Source organism: Lonchura striata, chromosome 8, assembly GCF_046129695.1.
Source record: "Lonchura striata isolate bLonStr1 chromosome 8, bLonStr1.mat, whole genome shotgun sequence".
Lineage (NCBI taxonomy): Eukaryota > Metazoa > Chordata > Aves > Passeriformes > Estrildidae > Lonchura > Lonchura striata.
The window spans coordinates 19656219-19674511 of NC_134610.1; the positions used below are offsets into that span (position 1 = coordinate 19656219).

At 37.9% G+C, this 18293-nt stretch overlaps 1 protein-coding gene across 1 annotated transcript; it reads right to left on the bottom strand.

Annotated features, from left to right (window-relative positions):
• Positions 1-635: 635 nt before the first annotated feature.
• On the bottom strand, positions 636-18284 carry FASTKD1 (FAST kinase domains 1). The gene is made up of 17 exons (XM_021534768.3): positions 18222-18284; positions 16380-16557; positions 14859-14945; positions 13600-14104; positions 13166-13234; positions 12157-12282; positions 10573-10971; positions 9333-9443; positions 8218-8349; positions 6761-7247; positions 5873-5987; positions 5280-5408; positions 4385-4516; positions 3270-3383; positions 2850-2991; positions 1783-1900; positions 636-779 (listed from the first exon to the last, which is right to left on the bottom strand). The coding sequence occupies exons 4-17, from the start codon at positions 13932-13934 to the stop codon at positions 690-692; spliced, it is 2499 nt and encodes an 832-aa protein (XP_021390443.2). The 5' UTR covers positions 13935-14104; positions 14859-14945; positions 16380-16557; positions 18222-18284; the 3' UTR covers positions 636-689.
• Between the last annotated feature and the right edge of the window lie 9 nt (positions 18285-18293).

Sequence of the window (18293 nt, forward strand, 5' to 3'; positions counted from 1 at the left end):
CTCCTGCACAAACCCTCGCTGGATTTTCCAGTATGTGAAGGTGTTCCAGGAGTCTCAGTCATTCTTTGGCACACACCAGATCACAGGGTAGGAGAAGCAGCTGGAGGTTCCTCACCACGCAACACTCTCCCCCAGCACAGTCCCCCACAGTACCTCTGTTCTGAGAATGGAAACTGAATGGCTCTAAAAGCAGCCTTATTCTTAGAAAAATCTGTATTTCAGTTTCTTGGTTTCAGAGTACAGATACTGTTTGATTCCTAACTGTTCATTCTGTCACATGCTGGAGGACAGACATAGTTTCCAGTAGATTGCTGACTCCTCCACTCTCCTAGTCAATAGTATTTCCAACTTTTTCCATGGAGTTTTATGTTTGGCTAGCCCTCTGTGCTGTCTATTTAGGAAATAATAATGTAATTTGATTGCAAAACTGCCAGGTTCATATGTTTGTAATAGCTTCCAGATAATGAGAAATTTTAAGCATCCTTATCACAACTTCACAGCCCACTCTGACCTGCCTTTTGCAATCCCTAACGAAATGAGGATTACATCTCTTTATATCTGATGACCTTAGCATGCCTTGACCCAACTGATACAGATAGATTTTTGAAACTTAAATATTCCAGGATTATGAGACATTTGATGGTACATAAACTGTTTTTATAAAAGCACTTTAGACTGCATGTCTGATATCACTGTATTCCATACAGCTGCTGTCTCAGGTATTCCAGCTGTTCACCTTTTGTTGACAGAACCATAGAATTCCATTCAAAGTGAGGAATCTGTGGAACAGAATGGTACAAACTGATTTTTAACATTGGTATAAGCCACATACAACATAAGAGCCAAGAAAACATGTATCTCCAATATATGTTGTTCTTCACTTGAAGATATTTGCCACCTGTGTCCTCCCAAAAGCCTGGCTTACTCTCATACTGAAAAGATCAATTTGTTATTCTCCTTTATGTAAGTACAGTCAGTCTGGTTCCAAAAAGCAGCATAGTTGCAGAGATATGAAAGACATGCCCACACAATATAGACTGTGACAACTCCATTACACCCTCCCCTCTTTTAAAACCCAAATTGACAGAAAAATCCCAGGTCACTGTAGTTTGTAATGCTAATGTAGCAGACTGGAATGGGGTATCAGTGGTATAACATGAAAAAGGATGATTATTCTGTTTAAAAAAGCCCAATCCAACAAAACTTAAGCTTAAAGAAGGATTCTAGCTAAAATTAGGTTAGGTGAGTAATTAAATATATAGGAGCCTCTGCATTAATGAGTCTCCAATTCCCAAATGTTACAGTGCTGATAGTGAATTATATCTGGCCTCTAGTGTTCCCTGTCACAGCACTATCATTGCATCAGACAAACAGCATCCATATCCCATCTGGCAGCTGCCAAATTGTCTTATCATTCAAGAAGAGCATGTTCAATCTTTTTCTACCATATAAATCTTCTGTGAATTGAACTGAAACACTCATTTGACTTTTTCTCCTTTACTGAGGCTACACTGAGATTGCTAGTTTGCTTGCAGTAAGGTCAGACTGGGACTTTTTGACTTCAGTTTTGCTTCACCCTGTTTCAGAGAAGGTGTGAGATGTGTGAAGTCCTTACACCATCTTAAGAACAGCTTAGAGTTTCCCCCCTAACTACAAAAATTGCTCTCTCCCAGTAGGTGCTTTTAACAATAAAACTGTTTCTAAATCTGTTGAGAGGAAAATGGATCATTTTGTACTGCTGATGCAATTCAGAAAGGACACAAAGTATTGCTGACTGCTCACCTGAACAACCTGGTACCCCAGCATTTCCAGGTGTCGCTTTTTCACTGCAGGTTCTCCTTTCAGATGACGTGAATAATCTTTGCTAAAAGCTTTTGAATCAAGAAATTCCAAAGCAATTCTGCAAACAGTAAAAATGTGCATTTACTTCCAGGTCTATTAATAGTTACAGCAAGACTAGATAAACCTGACAATTCTCAGAAAACCAAAATTAAACAACTCCCTGGAATTAGACAAAACATTTTCCTCCTATTTATCTAGAGATACTTGAATTCCGAAAAAGCATTTTCTCCCTGCATCTGTTTTTGTTTCAATGGTAAAAACAGCTAACCAGCATTTTCAAGGCTTGCATTGGAAAAGGTGGGAGGAAAACAGTATTCCAATCTCATGAAACACATATCAATAACCTGTACTGGGTTTGGCTGGGATGGAGGTACTTTTCTTTATACCAGTTCATTTGATGCTGTGTTTTGAACTTGTGACCAGACCTGTCAAAAACACACTGATATCTTGGCTACTGCTGAAAAGCACTTGCACAATATCAAGGCCTTCCCTGTTTCTCTCTCTGCACCCACAGTGCATACAGGCTGCATTGACAAGAGGTTGGACGGGACACAGCTGGGAAGGAACCTCAGCTGCCTGAAGTGGTATTTCACACCATACAATATCATGCTCAGCAGTAAAGCAGAGGGGATTTTTTCCCACACAGCCATTGCTCTGGCACAGGTCTGCTGTAGGTGACTGACTGCATGGCCATTGATTACTTTGTTTCTCCCTTCCCCTATTTTTCCCCCCCCTCCACTTACTAAAATATCTTAATTGCAACCCAGGAGTTTTCTTCCTTGCTGTTACCCTCCACGTTCTCTCCCCCATCACACTGCAGGGCCATGAGCCATGCCATACAAATGGGAGGGAGCAGCTGTGGCTAACCCACCACACCCCAGAAGGCTAAACCTCATTAGACTTTGGAAAAAGTCTAATTAGGAACATTAGGACATGAGCATCAAAAACCTGGTCCAAACTGGATGTAAGCTTGGAAGAGCTAATGTACAAGAATTCAATGTACTGACCTTTGAGCTCCTGGTGGCAGGGCCTTTCTCCCTTTCTCCTTGATGTCATGTCTCAAGTGTATTCCCCCCATTTCACCCAAAGCTATATTCTGTTCCATATAGGAAAGAGGCTTTTTATTTACATCCAGGACACACTCAAAATCTGCCAGAAAACAAAACAAACCTGTTTGATGACAAATAAAAATGAAAGAATTTGATCTGTACAATGTTTACTTTTAGAAAAACTGATAGCCATAATTAGAGATATACAACATTATTTATACTATAAAAAACATTTTGGAAGCTGTATTTTAAACAACAATTTATTCTTTGCAATATCTCATGTTATTTTGGGGCCATATGACCAGGAGCTTCCTAATCTTAGTAATAAGAGTGATATGAAAGGACTCCATAACAATTTTTAGAGTATTAACTCTTCACCTATTTCATAGTAGTATGGTGTGAGAACAGATATTCTTGAGAAATGGCTTCCTCCTAAGATCTCTGTCAGCATTCTGTGAATATGCTGTCGCTGTGGACTTACTTGGCTCATGCCTACAAAGAGGAAATAAAGAATACATACATCAAAACTTCCACAGCCAAAATTCTGAAAATAGTGCCTTGAGACATTGTATTTTTGACAGCCAGGCTACTGAACTAAATCTTTTCTACAAATCCCAAGTCCTATTCCATCATAATTCAGAGACAAGTGATCATATTTTAGCAAGAAAGTGGCAGGTGCATGCTATTAAGTAAATTTCAAATCCAGACTTTAGAGAACCCAGGGTTTTTTCATTCACATACTACAAAACCTCAAGTTTTAGGTTTCACCTGCTGGATTTCGTTTGCTTTTAGTTATGTTTAGACATGTATTTACTCACCGTGGGTTTATTACAGCCATACCACACTATCTGCCACTTCTCTGCCCATTGCAGATTAACACCATGCTTCATTCAACATCTTCAGTCTGAGAGAAAAAGTAGTTGAGTTCTGTAGGTAGCACAGCAGATCTCCCCATGACAATTAGTGGAGGAGATACCATGTTTGCATTAGATGGATTCTGAATTGATCACTATTCTGAAAGATCTCAGCTGCTACACTTGATCACTAGCCTACTTCTCTATCTCTCATCCCTGATGGATCTTGATTCTTGTGAGGAAGAAGGGAGGATCAAGTTCAAAAGGAGGCAGTAAAAATGTTTACCTTGAAAAATTTAAGTCAAATGTTCAGTTTTGTAAGTGAAGCAGGGAGCAAAATGACCCATCTCCTCCAATACAAATGATCATCTTCCTGCCTTTCCATTCTTCATGCCATATACACTGTTGTTGTGTATTTAAATTTTCATTCTTCTTCAGAAATATCCCATCTCTACTACATTAATTCTCACAAGGAAAACCAGTTTGCTCCCAGTTGCACTACTAAGTGGTTGCACAACTAAATGCTCAGCAGAGAGGGGTGTGCCTTCTATTTTGCGCTAGTGTCAGTATGACAGTTTCTAGAAAAATAAGACTATTGTGAGTAACAAGAGCAGTTTTTTCCTGTCCTTAATTACTTACTGTTATGAAAGACACGTTGGCAGTATGGCTCATGAAACCAAGGGACGTGAAACTCTGGGCATTCCAGACAGACTGCTCTGTTCAATTTCAAGAGGCTCGAGTGGACCCTCTGCTTCATTGTATCAGGCAGGACTGATTTTAAAAAACCCAAAAAAACAAAATAAAACAACATAGAAATGTGTGAACTGAAATGTGAAAAATCCAGCAAATTGAACTATGGTAACCTCTGAATTTTATATTAGAAATGCAAATATCTGTATACTATGGCATTTATGTAACTCATGCTGCAGAATTTTAGAAAGGTTCTCAAAATCTCTGAGAAAATAAACTAAAAAAAAATAGTTCTGCTCAACATTAAGAACAACAGCAAGATAGAAGACAGAAATTGCTTCTATTGTGTAAATTTAATTAAGTAGTTGAGGGCAAAATGGCAAGAGTACATTGATAATGAACAACGTAGAGGTAGAGAGGAATTAAACAGTCAAACATTCAGCTTCTTATTTGGAGAGAAGAGACAGGTAGGATACAGCAAGAATCCCACATTTTTCCTTCGGCTTTGTGATACTTCTAGTAATAAACACCACAGACAGGTAATTTTATTTCCAATAAAATTGAAAAATTATTAAATACTGAGTGCAATAAGTTGACTATAAAATTCGTTTTATATTACTTTCTATCATCTGCAATACAGGTTTGTACTTCTAAAACAAAGAACATATTTTTGTTCATTCCTGCCCTTTTAGCACTCCAACTATGACTATATTATAAAGAGGGTGTCTTTCCCAAAAGCAGAATAATTTAAAGAGTAATTCAATATCTCAAGTCATATGTAAGTCCAAATAGCATTTTATGCCAAATGCTATGCAATCAAATTCATCAAAAGGTAGATAGCTACCTTTAAGTTGAGCATCCAGTTTGCGTAGGAAAGAGACATTAAATATCGTCATTATCAGAACTGGAGGAAAATACCCAGCCATTGCCAAAACATGACTGAGCAGTACCAAGTGATAAGTTTCAAGATGACCTTGAAAAACCAGAGAGAAACCCATATTAACACATGACAAAGTTGAAAGGATTTGCAATGCCCTTTCCCTGGCCTCTCAAATCATCTGATTTTCCCTCTTAATGTACAACACAAATCCATACACACTTCCTCTACAATTTTAACTATTTATTTGTCATGAATTACAAAACGTATCCTGTTCCCAAATGATGATTCCTTGGGGAACACAACGATTCTATCCAATAACAGCACAGTGAATTAATCAGATTTTTCACTTACATTTTACTGTGCCAAGAAATCTTTTGCTAGTCTCTTATTAACAGTCATATTTAACAGGTGAAACAAAACTCAAAAGTGAATATTTGTCATGGTTTAACCCCAGTAGCAGAGTATTCGTAGTAGCATACTTACCTTTTCTTTGCTTAACAGAAGTACCCTTCTATTCCCATTTTCATTCAGTAAAAATATTTGTCTATTGCACTTACTCAAGTTAGAAGTAAGATGTTGGATACAACTCTTAAAGAATTCTTCATTGTCAGGAGGGTCATAATTTAAAGCAGAGAAAAGGAAGACAATAAAATAGATTTCAGAGGTGGGAATCTGAAAAAAAAAGACATCCTAAATCAAGTTACTGCAAAATATCATAATACTGCTTTATAATAAAGAACAACTTTATAATTCATCCAGAATTTGGGGATTTAGGAGTAGGTGAACTATTTTCTTTGGTCAACATTTCCTGGAGAATTTTTTTTTCCTTTGGTCAACTTTTCCTGGAGAAAATAATAATAAAATAAAATTGTTGGAATTGCAGCCACAACTAAAACTTCAAATTTATTTCATCTTGGTGATCCAAGTGTTTCTATACACTTAAAGAACCTTTTAAGAAGGTTTTGCATTAAATGTTCTTAAAGAAACTAAACTGCAACAGAATAAAATTGAAGATTTATATGAACACCAGATTGAGAATGAGAAAAAATATAGAAAAAAAGAGTAATTTTGACCAAACAGACAGGCTATTGGGGAAATCCCCACAACAATTAATACTGTTAACATATCCACCATGTGATGTGACTATTTATCAAGAAGTTTAAAAAAAATTAAGATGGTCAAATGTAAAGTTGAATGTAAACAATTATGGCTGACCTAACACTGAGTGAACAATAAAAAAGAAATTAAAATTAATGGTAAGTGCTAATTTATACATATAGAAGTAGAACAACTTTAAGTAAGCACAAAAAAGATGATCTCCAAATCAGCTACACTGAAGAAAACCCTTAAAAACATGTGTGGATTGTGCTCTGAAACACATCAGCTACTAACATGTCCTTTCTTACTGAATAACTCACAGTAGATAGAAAGAAAAACAGGGGCACCTTGTCTATATTTTCAACAGTCACAGATGCTATTCTGTCAAACAATGCAGGACAACGGTGCTCTGATTTTATGAGAAAAAAAGACAAGGGTAAAACATTTTCCCATGTTATTTGATCTATCAAGTGCTGACACATGGCCAGAGCTTCCTCATTCAGGACTTCTTCAAACCACTCTCCATTCACATACGGAAGTTCTTCCAACAGAAGATTTAAGTTGTTGGTTTTCTGAAGCCTCTGAAATCCACAGTCATTTAATTTTTGCAGAAGCTTGGCACATAGCTCAGAACTGTTTTGCCAGTGCAACTGGCCATGATGATGCCACTTGACAAAAGCTGTAGCAATGCAATTCAAATGATGGAGTCTGCACTGAGGCAAAACTGCTGCTGCTTTGTTTATAATCATTTCCTCCATTTGGAAAGAAGGAAGCATGGCCAGAACACGAATTATGGCTGCAGTATCGGCAGGTATCACACTAGATTTTAAGTAACTGGAAGAGAGAAATAAAAAGTCCATCAGTCGTGACAAAATGCAAATATTTAAGCAAAACAAAAATATGCTTGAAACTTCTAATTTGGAACTCAAAAGCTGCACATCAAATATAAAATAAGCAGAATATTAATGACTTGGCAGAAATACGCACATATTTTTTTTTCAGTGAGATTAACTTCTTCCTTCATTTTATTCAAAATGCAAGAAGGGGAAGAAGACAGTGAGCAACACAGTCAGCTGGTGAGACTCCACCTGCTACTGATAAACACAGAAGTTCTTAGTAAGGCCAGAAGGTCCACATTTGTCAAAGTTATTTGTGGGTTTATGGGCCTGTGAGTTATCTGTGGGTTAATTTCTGTGATTTCAGTCCTAGGGAGCACCAGGTTTTGAGGAGTCTGAGGAACACGAAGACATCATCCACCAAAAAAAAAAATGTACAGCCAAGGCATTACATTCCCACAAAGGCTGAGCAATGAAAGCAAGATCTCTTGTCTGGCAATTTTCTGTTGTTCTGTACAAGCCTAAGAACTAACTGGACAGTTCTTCAATCAAAAGAGTACTTCTGTGTCACACTTTCACTTGTCCAAACCAAGGCATTCTGTCTCTTTTTCATTACTTCTTCTGTCAAACATCAAATACAAGATTAATATCTAGCCATCCTATCAAATACCAATCAAAATTTATTGCCATTTCAGTATCATTACAATACAGTGGTCAAAAGAAAAAGGGAAAAAATTCTTTAAAAGTATCATATATATTAGCAGATACTGTTGAGTTTATAGCCAAGACAATACCTACTTTTCCATCATCTGATTTACATGTTTAATAGAATCAAATATTTGCAACAGTTTGTTACTTCTTTGTATTTTATGGGAACAAAACACAAATATCTTAGACTGATATTTAAAATCTTAAGTAGAGAACTGTTTGAAACTCAAATAGCTACTTTTCCAAGAATACACACTTACCCTAATAGTAACATTTTTAGTTTGGCAAACAGCTCCAGATCCTGGCAACGCAACACCACCAAGTACTGTGTCAACTTTACCAACTGCAATACATGATAGCTATCCAAGTGTTTGTGCAGAACAGAAGCCATTCTGAATACAAAAAGGAAAAGATTACATGGTATTAAGCTAATACAAAAGATACTGCAAACTCCAACATGCCACATGAAATAGAGGTGTCTTGTGGTGTACAGTACCTATGTGGAGGTTTTACACACCTGCACTCATCTCCATAGTAATTTTGAAGTTATTCCACTTGGAGCAGCCTCTCTCCACTTATTGAACTGCAAATTAAAGTCCTCATCACAACAAATCAGCTACCTCACACTACTAATTTCTGTTGCAGATTTCACAATTGGTTACATTTAGAGTGGACCAAGAACATAAACTAGAACAGCACCAGCAGATTCAGCACCACAACACTCACAGAACAGTAGTTGCTACAGCTGTGTTGGTCTAAAGCTGCAGAGAGGGATAGATTTGTAGGGAAACATAATACCTAAACACCTTCTTTAGACAGTGAGACTCAGGAAGAAAAGGCATTATTTCACCTGATCTTCCTTTTAGTATCCCTTTGTGCCACAGGACACAAGTATGTCCTTTTTCTTTCAAGGATCTATTTGATTCATACAAGTACCTTCAATCCAATACCCGTTCACAACCTGCACTTCACTCTGCAGTATCTCTGACATATTTAATGCTACATGTTCATCTCCAAGACAGGACACATTCTCTGCAACTACCACATTTCATTTGCACTCTCATGAGTTTACAGCAATTGTTAGAGGCTAAGTTTAGTGCAATAGGACCACATATTTGTAAATTAGACAGATACTATATGACAGTAACTAGGTAAGGGTGAAATGCCTTTCTTTGAAATTCCCAAATTGCTTTAGTTACTTCTGGGTCAAGCTGCAATATTCCAGTATCTGTAATAGCCAATAACTTAGTGTATAAGCACCTGTGTGCAAGTGATACACCCACAGCTCCTAGCTTACTGGATATGTCATAGTTTTCCACCTTAAATGGAAATTTACCTAGAGAATACAACTTCTTAGTAGTATCAAAAATATTACTTTTTGAGTAGATGAGAATTTCTGCATTTCATTTTCCGCATAGTCTTCAGTATCATCAAAACTTGATGACTGCTAAATTCCTCTGCCATGTTTACTGCAGTTACCAGCAACCTAAAGAGGAAAATACATATTTTCCAATGAAAAACAGTTTAAAATCTCTGGCAAACTTTGAAGCCATTTTATTTACCTATGAGGAAAAGAACCAAAGACTATTTCTGGAAGCAAAATTCTCCCAAACTAGAGACTTTTGTTCTGTGGACTTCTAAGGAGTTGGTCTGTCTAGCACAGATAGACAGATACAGGGTGTGAGATATAGGGTGTTGCACCAGTGCATAGTGTCCTGATGTTAAAAAACTAACAATTCTAAAAGTAGATAAGAAGTAGGGAAGGTACTCTAAAACACAAAACAATTCATGGTCGATCAGCGAGCTACAGATAACAGAATCAAATATGAACTGAACTGGTTCTGTGATAATTAAAGACAATGTTTCTCACACACAATATAAATTTAAAAAAAATAATTAAGAAAAACTTCTGGGACTAAATCAGCTATGGCAAAACCAATACAGGCTTGCAGCATGTCCAAAATTCTAAATAAAGAAAATGTTCATGAAGAGAAGTATGAAAATACGATTCATTGTAATTAATACAGAAAATTCTGCCTTAAACTGCAGGCTTTGAGAGACCCATGAGTAATATCACCCCCAAATAGAATTTTGTGGCGCAAGAAAAACAGGCAGAGGAAAAAAAATATCTGATACACAATACTATGCTCTAAATAAATGCTGAAGTGTTCCCTGATGACGATCTTTCATAAAGAATAGGATGTCAGCAATCTAGTATAGGACAAGACTCAGGCTTTTTCAGCTACTGACAGTCTTAAAAAGGAAAAAGCAACACATATCACTGCATATATTTCTCAGGAGAAAGACAGAAAGGTTTTTACTACCACCCAGTGTGAAAGGAAGGATGTAGTCTAAGAGACAGAGCTACAGGATGGCCTTACATAACAGCATTCACACCCGCCTTGAATGATGGATCTGATTCAACTTCTTAATAAAACACACTCCTTTGACAGTGTTTCCATTATGAAATCATCCATTGCTACAACATTACAACTAGGAAACCTAAGACTCAGCTCAAAGATGGACTCACAAATTCCTCCAAACACTGGTACATTTTAAATTTCTGTGTAAGAATGCATGTATCATAAATAAGACAAAATTATTAATAAACTTACCTTTCTCTAACCTTGGATCCTGCCATAGGCCCAAGAGAAAAAAATAATTTTGTAAAAGTTTCAGGATCATAATAATCGTCTATAGTTTCAGATAGCAGCTGTTTAGCAATCAAGCGAAATTCAGCATTGTCAAAACCCAGCTGTTCATACAGTCCAAAAATATGACTAATACTGTGTATATCAAGATGGGAGGCACTTTCAAGGAAAATCCTGTTGCATTTTTCTAGCACCGGATGATATCTCAGTTTAACATTTTGGAGAAACTGAAGTATTCTTCTGGCATAGTTGAAGTGGACCTCATGCTCTTCTTCTAAGAGCTGTTCAGCCTTGTGTAGTAATCGATCTCGAAAACTCTCTGTGATAACTTCAGATATGCTGATCATCAAAACTGACAAGATCCTAAAAAATTCAAAAGGTTTCCTATTTACACGTTGAACATAATAAGCAATACATTTTATATTTATTAAATGAAGTGCACAAAGAAAGGAATGGTAGTTGAGGTGTTGTTGGCTTCTGTGCAAAAAGCATTTTAAATCTAATCCAGAAAACATGGATGTGTAAAAACCATTTATCCTACTAAAGTAAAAATTCTGCTTTCAGTGAACTTTTGAAATTTTTCAAAAATTTCAGCCACCTCTTACAAAGTTACATATGATAAAAGCATTTGCCTAAGGCAAGACCCTAATTTGCCTGATTCATATTTGCAAAAATATCTTTAATGTTCAACAGACACTAAAGAAGCCCAAACAACTCACAAATGACAGGATAGGGAGAAAAGTCATTGTCACTCCTAAAGAAAGAATCCCTTCCTAAGGGAATAAAACTTATTACCACAGAGAAAGTGATTTCAGTAAAGAAATGCAGTCCTGTTCAAGAAGTTTAATAAGCAGGCTCCTCACATCTGAAACAATCAGTGTTGGGACTGCTGACGCTATATAAAGCAGAAAAAAGAAAAAGAAGCCTTTGCTGTAGCAGCCCCAGGGCAACAAAAACAAGAAAAAAAATGAGCTTGGTCTTCTTTGACTAGAGCTGTTTAAAGTAGCTTAAATATTAAGGTAATGTGCTAGACATGCTAACAAGAGAATTTATTAATTCAACTTGACCAGAAAAAACAATGCTCTGAAGATAAATAAACACAATATTGCTTTAAAACCCCTTACTGCTGTTAACAAAGACATGTCATGGTAGAGAAACTATGTATGTCAAGGGAGAAAAAAGGGACAAAAGCATATTCTGGTGAGTCAATAGACTCTAAATTAACAAAAAAGTCCATGTTTAGGATCAGGATAACACTGATTGTAATTATCTGCTGTACTGTAAGCAGAACAGTGGAAATTAATTATAGTTCTATAAACTAAACAATCAAGCTGTATTTTCAATCATTTAGACAGGTTATAAGGAAATTCTTTGTGAAGTCATTGGGAAAATGCATTCTCTTGTCAATCAATGCACAAATACAAAACACTTCTTTCCCACAAACCCCCAACTGAAGCAAAGTAAACTTCAGGTGAGAAAAAGGGAAAGTCTTCAGAAAAGACAGACCAGTAATTGCAACATTTTGCTTCTTCTGCTTCTGACACTTACCTTATATCCTGTATAGACTCCAGTTTCATGTCCACAATATGAGCTACTTGGCCAATTATGGGACTGATGTGCCTGTGTTGCTTGTATAAGCACAGAGCGAATTTAGACAGAGCAGGCAAACTAAGCCTGTCAAGACATTAAAGACATTCAGACAGGATATCTAGCTTTTATTTCTAGTCAATAACTAAAGACAAAACTCTATTTTAACAATTATATAAAAAGGTTACAGTCAAATTACAAAACAAGGAAACAAAGTATCTAATAAAAAAACCTAGGTGTTTGATATTAAAGCATGTTGTGTATATGGAGTTCTACAAGAATTAGTTGTCCTTCACTTAATCAGCCTAAGAAATCTATAAAGATTATATTCTCAGGTAATAATGTCAAATGGATAAAATGAATGTGAGCAATTTATTACTTGAATATAATTTTATTTTCAAGCTACATTGTATTTATTTTTCAAGATGCTCCACATATTAAGAGGCAATTCTGTGACACTGGTGCCAAGACCGGCACTCAGTTCTGCCATTACTCCAAGATTAAAGAATGAAAACTATATTATCCCTCCTCCAGAAATAAATCAAAAGACAGCAAAACACAACAACAAAATGCACAAAGGAAAATGCTGCTGTTTAAATACAAAATGGTTTTATAAAAATTTATATAAGCATGGTTCTAATAACCATGTAGGACCTGGACAGAAAGCACTGAGGTAAAATTGTTTATATGCAACCTGCAATTTCACTTCAATCACATAAATCTACACAGAAAATATGTTTCAAAATCTCAAATGTTTGATCTTGTTGTTGCAGTATCTGAATCTCTCAAGCATTTGTGTACCGAAGTCTGTATGTATAATTTTCAAAACCTTAAAAAATACAACTGACATTAAAAATACTCATATTATGTTTTAAACATAAATACTCTGAGAACTCTTGCATAACCTGACATGAAGCAAATCATGCTTGCAACTTAAACCTTTCACAAAGCACAGCAGGACAATACTTGCCTTTCTAATCTTTTCCATGCTTCTGTAACAAGCACTTTTGCTAGAGAAACATGGTCTTCAACATTGAGCCTTCAAAATAAAGACAGTGCTTTATTTCAATAGTGATAAAGAAATAAGACATACATCCTTTCATTATTTATCATAATGTTTTACTTTTCTATCATTCTCTCTATTCAAACAGATTGTAAACATTTGTGCAAGAATAATCAGAATTCATAATAATTATAAAACATATTTAATGGGACTGCAAAACAGATCTGTTCTGCCTGTACCTCCAAAACTGAGGCACAGTTTTGTGCTGTCTGTGTCACACAGTTAAGAGTACAGAAGCTGTGGCAGGGCAGTCTCATCACAGTCTCCTTATAAGATAGCTCTGTACTCAAAATTCCTTCTCTTTTTATTACCAAATACAAAATGTATTTAATGCTCTTTACCTCAGTAGGCTATATAAGGTGTCCACGATCACCTCATCTTCCATGTGTTCCACCTTGCTTTCTGCCAAAATGCAAAGGGTAAGGAACTGGGAGTGATTTCTTACATAGTCACTAGTCCTTAAGAGAAAGGGCCTCTTTTTTTGCAATTGCCACAGCATGTTCAATGCAATTCCCACATGCTTTTCAGAAAGCCTGGCCTTGTTTCTTCCAACAAGGCTGAACACTTCATCTTCATGGGTGCAGTCATTTATCTGTCTTAAAAGCAGATCACTACACAGGGTCCGAGCTTGGTAACATCTCAGTGTGAACAAGCAAACCTGCCTCAAACAAAGCATTTTGCTATGCCTACCAGCTAGCTTTCAACTGTCCAGAAAGACTCTTGTTTCACTTTTCACAGCAAACCATGCTGTTACACACAAGAAACCCAAGTATTTGGAAAACAGAAATCCATTTTTCTTTAGTCCTGTATGGTCACTGTATTAAGAAGGAGTCAATTCTGAAGTACCTGAAAAGAGAAAGTATCAAAGCACTTAATTTCAGTCACAACAAAGTAAAAATCAGTGACTCTACATTATGATGTTCTAAGTAAGGTAAACTTAAGAAGAACCTACAGCCTGGACTCTTCTCATAGAAAAGCTCCCAACAATGCACAACTGACATGCTCACAAACACTATGAAGTTAGTCCACTGGTAAGTTTTCAAACTTAGAAAACTGCCTTTAAAGGTGCGTGCTATCAGTGCTACTACTGAGAAGGAAAGCTGAAGATTTTAACATGCCAGCACTGCATGACTAAGTGAGGCTTGCTCTCACTAGGCCATAATCCCAAACTGGGGTCCAGGAACTGCCAGAAAATACAATTACTGGTGGTAAAATGAAGTCAGATGGCTTCTAGTCAAGAAGGATCACCTTTGTATTTCAGGATACTGATCAGTCATATGCCATCAGCTGAAATTGCCATTGCACTAAAGAGAAGCAACCTGATTCCAAATTATAATAGAAGTTTCAGCCTTATGCAATGAATGTATTAAGTATTCATTTGTGTTCTTAGAATATACCCAAGTTTGTACAGAGTGCTAACAACTACATATTCTACAACCTATACAATTGATTCCAAGCTGGAGTGCACAAACCACTACAGTGATAAAAATCTTAGTACAACAAAGAAGCTTCATCAAATTCCCTCAACTTAAAGATCATGGAAAAATCTGGAAATTTTGCTTTAGAAGATATAATCATTAACAACTAAAATTATCAATACCTTCAGCAAACTTGAATGATCTTCAACTGTAGCCATGATTCCATCAGTGCGATGTTATCAAGATGATGGCAGCAATACCCACTAGGTCTGTTGAGGAAGAAAAAACCTTATTTGTGCAGCCTGTGCAAGGTACTGAAATCATTCCAGAAAGATGGATATCCAGAAAGGTGAAATTCCTTTGATATCTGTACAATCCTCTTCTTAGAACAAAAAGCTATACAGAATATTTCACTACACTGCTGTCACTGACACTGGGACAGATACAAGCAAAGCTAAACTGAAGTAATTTTAATTTATGATCTGCTATAATAAGAAATATTTTCTTTCCTATTCAAAATAAAAGAATGCAAAAAAAAAAGGTATGAATTCTTCACATACTATATATTAAGTACTTTTTATAATAATTATTTGCTTTACCCTTTTGGATATTGCTTTTATTTTTTCTATATGGTAGTTGTCTTTAGAAAGAATTCACTTCCTACAGAAGTGGCAAGCTAAGATGCTAGAAATCAGGATAAACTAGATACCTGAAGAAAATACAAACACCTTCAAACTCAGTTTCCTGTAAATCCACGTGTCCACGTAAATCTACATTGCACTCCCCATCCTACTGATGGAGAACCAGGATTTCTGTCAAAAACAGCTTGCGAGAAGCTTCCAAATATTTCTCTATTCCATTGAGCAGATGCAAGTGATTTACCACAAACTTTTATACACTTTTAAATCATAGAAAATTCCAGTATCTTTCAAAAAGTTTATCAGTAGAAAACATTGTCTGCTTTCAAGCATCCAATTACATAGAGTAAAACGATAAATTTGGATCTACTTAAAGAACTATTTCTAAGATGTACTACTTTACCAAAACACACACTAGAAGGACAAGGTCTTTAAAATTATTTTCTATGGGTTGAAACACAATAAGCACTTTCAAGACTGCTTTACAAAACACAGTGAGCCAGTAAGTCTCCCAAAAAGGAGAAAATGTGGACACTCACCACTCCCCAAGGATAAGAACTACTAGAGATTTAAGTAACTAAGCCTTAAGAGAGCTGCTTGCGGAGGACAGGCAGCGAGTGGCCCATTCCCGTGAGCCCGGCCGCGGGCAATACAACAGCCCTGTCCCCGGGTAGGCGCGCTAGCGCCGGGCCGCCCGCGGAGAGCCCGCCCGCTCCGCCGCCGCGGGGCTCTGACCCAGAGGGCCCCGGACAGAGCGGGGCAAGCGCCGGGCCGCCCGCGGAGAGCCCGCCCGCTCCGCCGCCGCGGGGCTCTGCCCAGAGGGCCCCGGACAGAGCGGGGCAAGCGCCGGGCCGCCGCAGGAGGGGCGCGGCCCGGCCGCCGGGGGCCGCGGGCTCCGCTGAGGGGCGCTCCCGGCGCGCCGCAGGCACCGGCGGGCGGCACGCAGCGGCAAGCGCCGAGCGGGAGGAATGCACTGGGAGGCACCGAGCGGGCGGCAGGCACCGGGAGGCCGGAGGCACCGAGCGCGGGGATGCACCGGGATCCGAGGAGAAGCTCCCAGATTACCTCTGCCCAGGACCAGTTTTCGAGCCGCAGCCGGACACCGCTCCCTCCAAACGCCGGCTGCCGCCGCAGCGCTCCACGCGCCCGCACTGACATTCACCGCGCGCATGCCCCGGGCGCTGCACTTCCCGTGGGCTGCCAGGAAGCGTAGGGGGAGAGGGAAAGGTCCAGCCAGTTAAGACTTTCCAAAGGAAATAGAAATAATAATTAAAATGTCAGTTCATACTGACTATTGCATATGAAATAAAACAACGTTTTAATAATTCATTCTGAAGGGGGGAAAATGTCTTTCTTGCCTAGGAAAAGCACAAAGGGACTGAAGTTCGGAAGGGTAAAGTTGAAGAAGTAGGCTTTGTTGTACTGCAATTAATGTTATTTCACTTTACATTTTTTTTTTATCCTTTGCAACAACAATAAATTTTAAATGAATGAGTTTTGGGAGACAAAAACATATCTTGCAACAAGTATGTTGCTTATGTGGAATATGCATAGCTCCAGGTCATCTTTCTGGACCTTTTCTCACCACCATTGATAGCAGCAAAGACATGTAGAAAGAATGATAACAATCTCAAATTGCTCTACATTTATCCAAAAAACAGAACTAGAACTATGACCATGACCAATTCTGACCAGCTGTATTGCAGCTGTCTATCAAATGTTTTGGGTTTTTAGTTTTTTGTCTGTCACCTCCTAAATATATTGGACGCCTATGATTATGGAACTCACTCAAACTAATAGAATAGACCTTAAATTATTTATTACAGGTCTGTGGTATTTTAGAAAAAGAGCATGTATTTTTTTAAACTGGATTAGTTACAATTTTTGTAATGGTGGAATTTATAATTTGGACAGGTTCTGTATCATCTTGCTAACAAATTCCAGATTATCCCATTTACAGTTTGCACAGGCATGCAAGTAACAGAGTGAGACCCAAACCCTGTCAGGTGAGTTCAAAGGGTGACACATAAAGTAATTCTTTGAAGAATGTCAAGCCTTGCGCAAACTCACATAACAATTCCAAGGCATCTGAGAGAAAAACTGTAGCAGAAAACAATTCCATGTTCATATAAAGGAGACTTCGGTAAATCATACAGATCTTTCATTTACAAGATGCTGAACTTTTCACTTCTGGCTTGTGAAGTACAGTTGGATAAAATAAAACAATGCCTAAGCCAAATTAAAAATGCTAGATTAAATGATGATAAATTTTAAATTGGAAACATAGGGGAGGAAATAAGACTTAACAAAGCATGCTGTGCTGAAGCCAGTGTTGATTTCTTGAGCAGATGTTCACTCATCTAGTTCTTCAGGATTTCAGAACTCACAGGTGTCAGTTTCACGTTTTAAATTGGTTTTGGGTTTCTCTTTTTTTTTTTCAGAAAACCGTAAGGAGATAATTGGGTTTTCTTCTTCTAACAAACTTCTCATCAACCAGTCACATAACTTCCATTACTTCCCACTATGTATGTGATTACTGACCCAAATGCCTACTGCTTTGAATTAAAACCTATCAAAGGAGATAGATACATCAGTGCCAGTCTTAGTTAATTTAGAAGGTTAGGCATTGTTATAAACTATAATTCCTTAGTTTTAAGACACATTAACTTTGAATTACAATACATGGATATGAGATACTATTATCAGTTACTCGTTTTTTGCACAGCTGGCCGAAATTCCCTTTTTAATACTCCACAAGCCCTAGCGAGGTGCACTGCTGGAGGAACCCTGTGCGCTCCCATCACCGTGCAGGACGGTTCATTTACCAACCCCTGGCCATTTGGCGAGCTCAGCGGCGGGACAGACCAGCGCTACTCGAGCACGTTTGGCCAGAAAAGGCCCGCGTACCTGCCGGCTCCGCCGCTCCGGCTCCTCGCCGCGCCGCCCGCTCGGGCCTGCGGCGGCGGGGCCGCGGGAGGG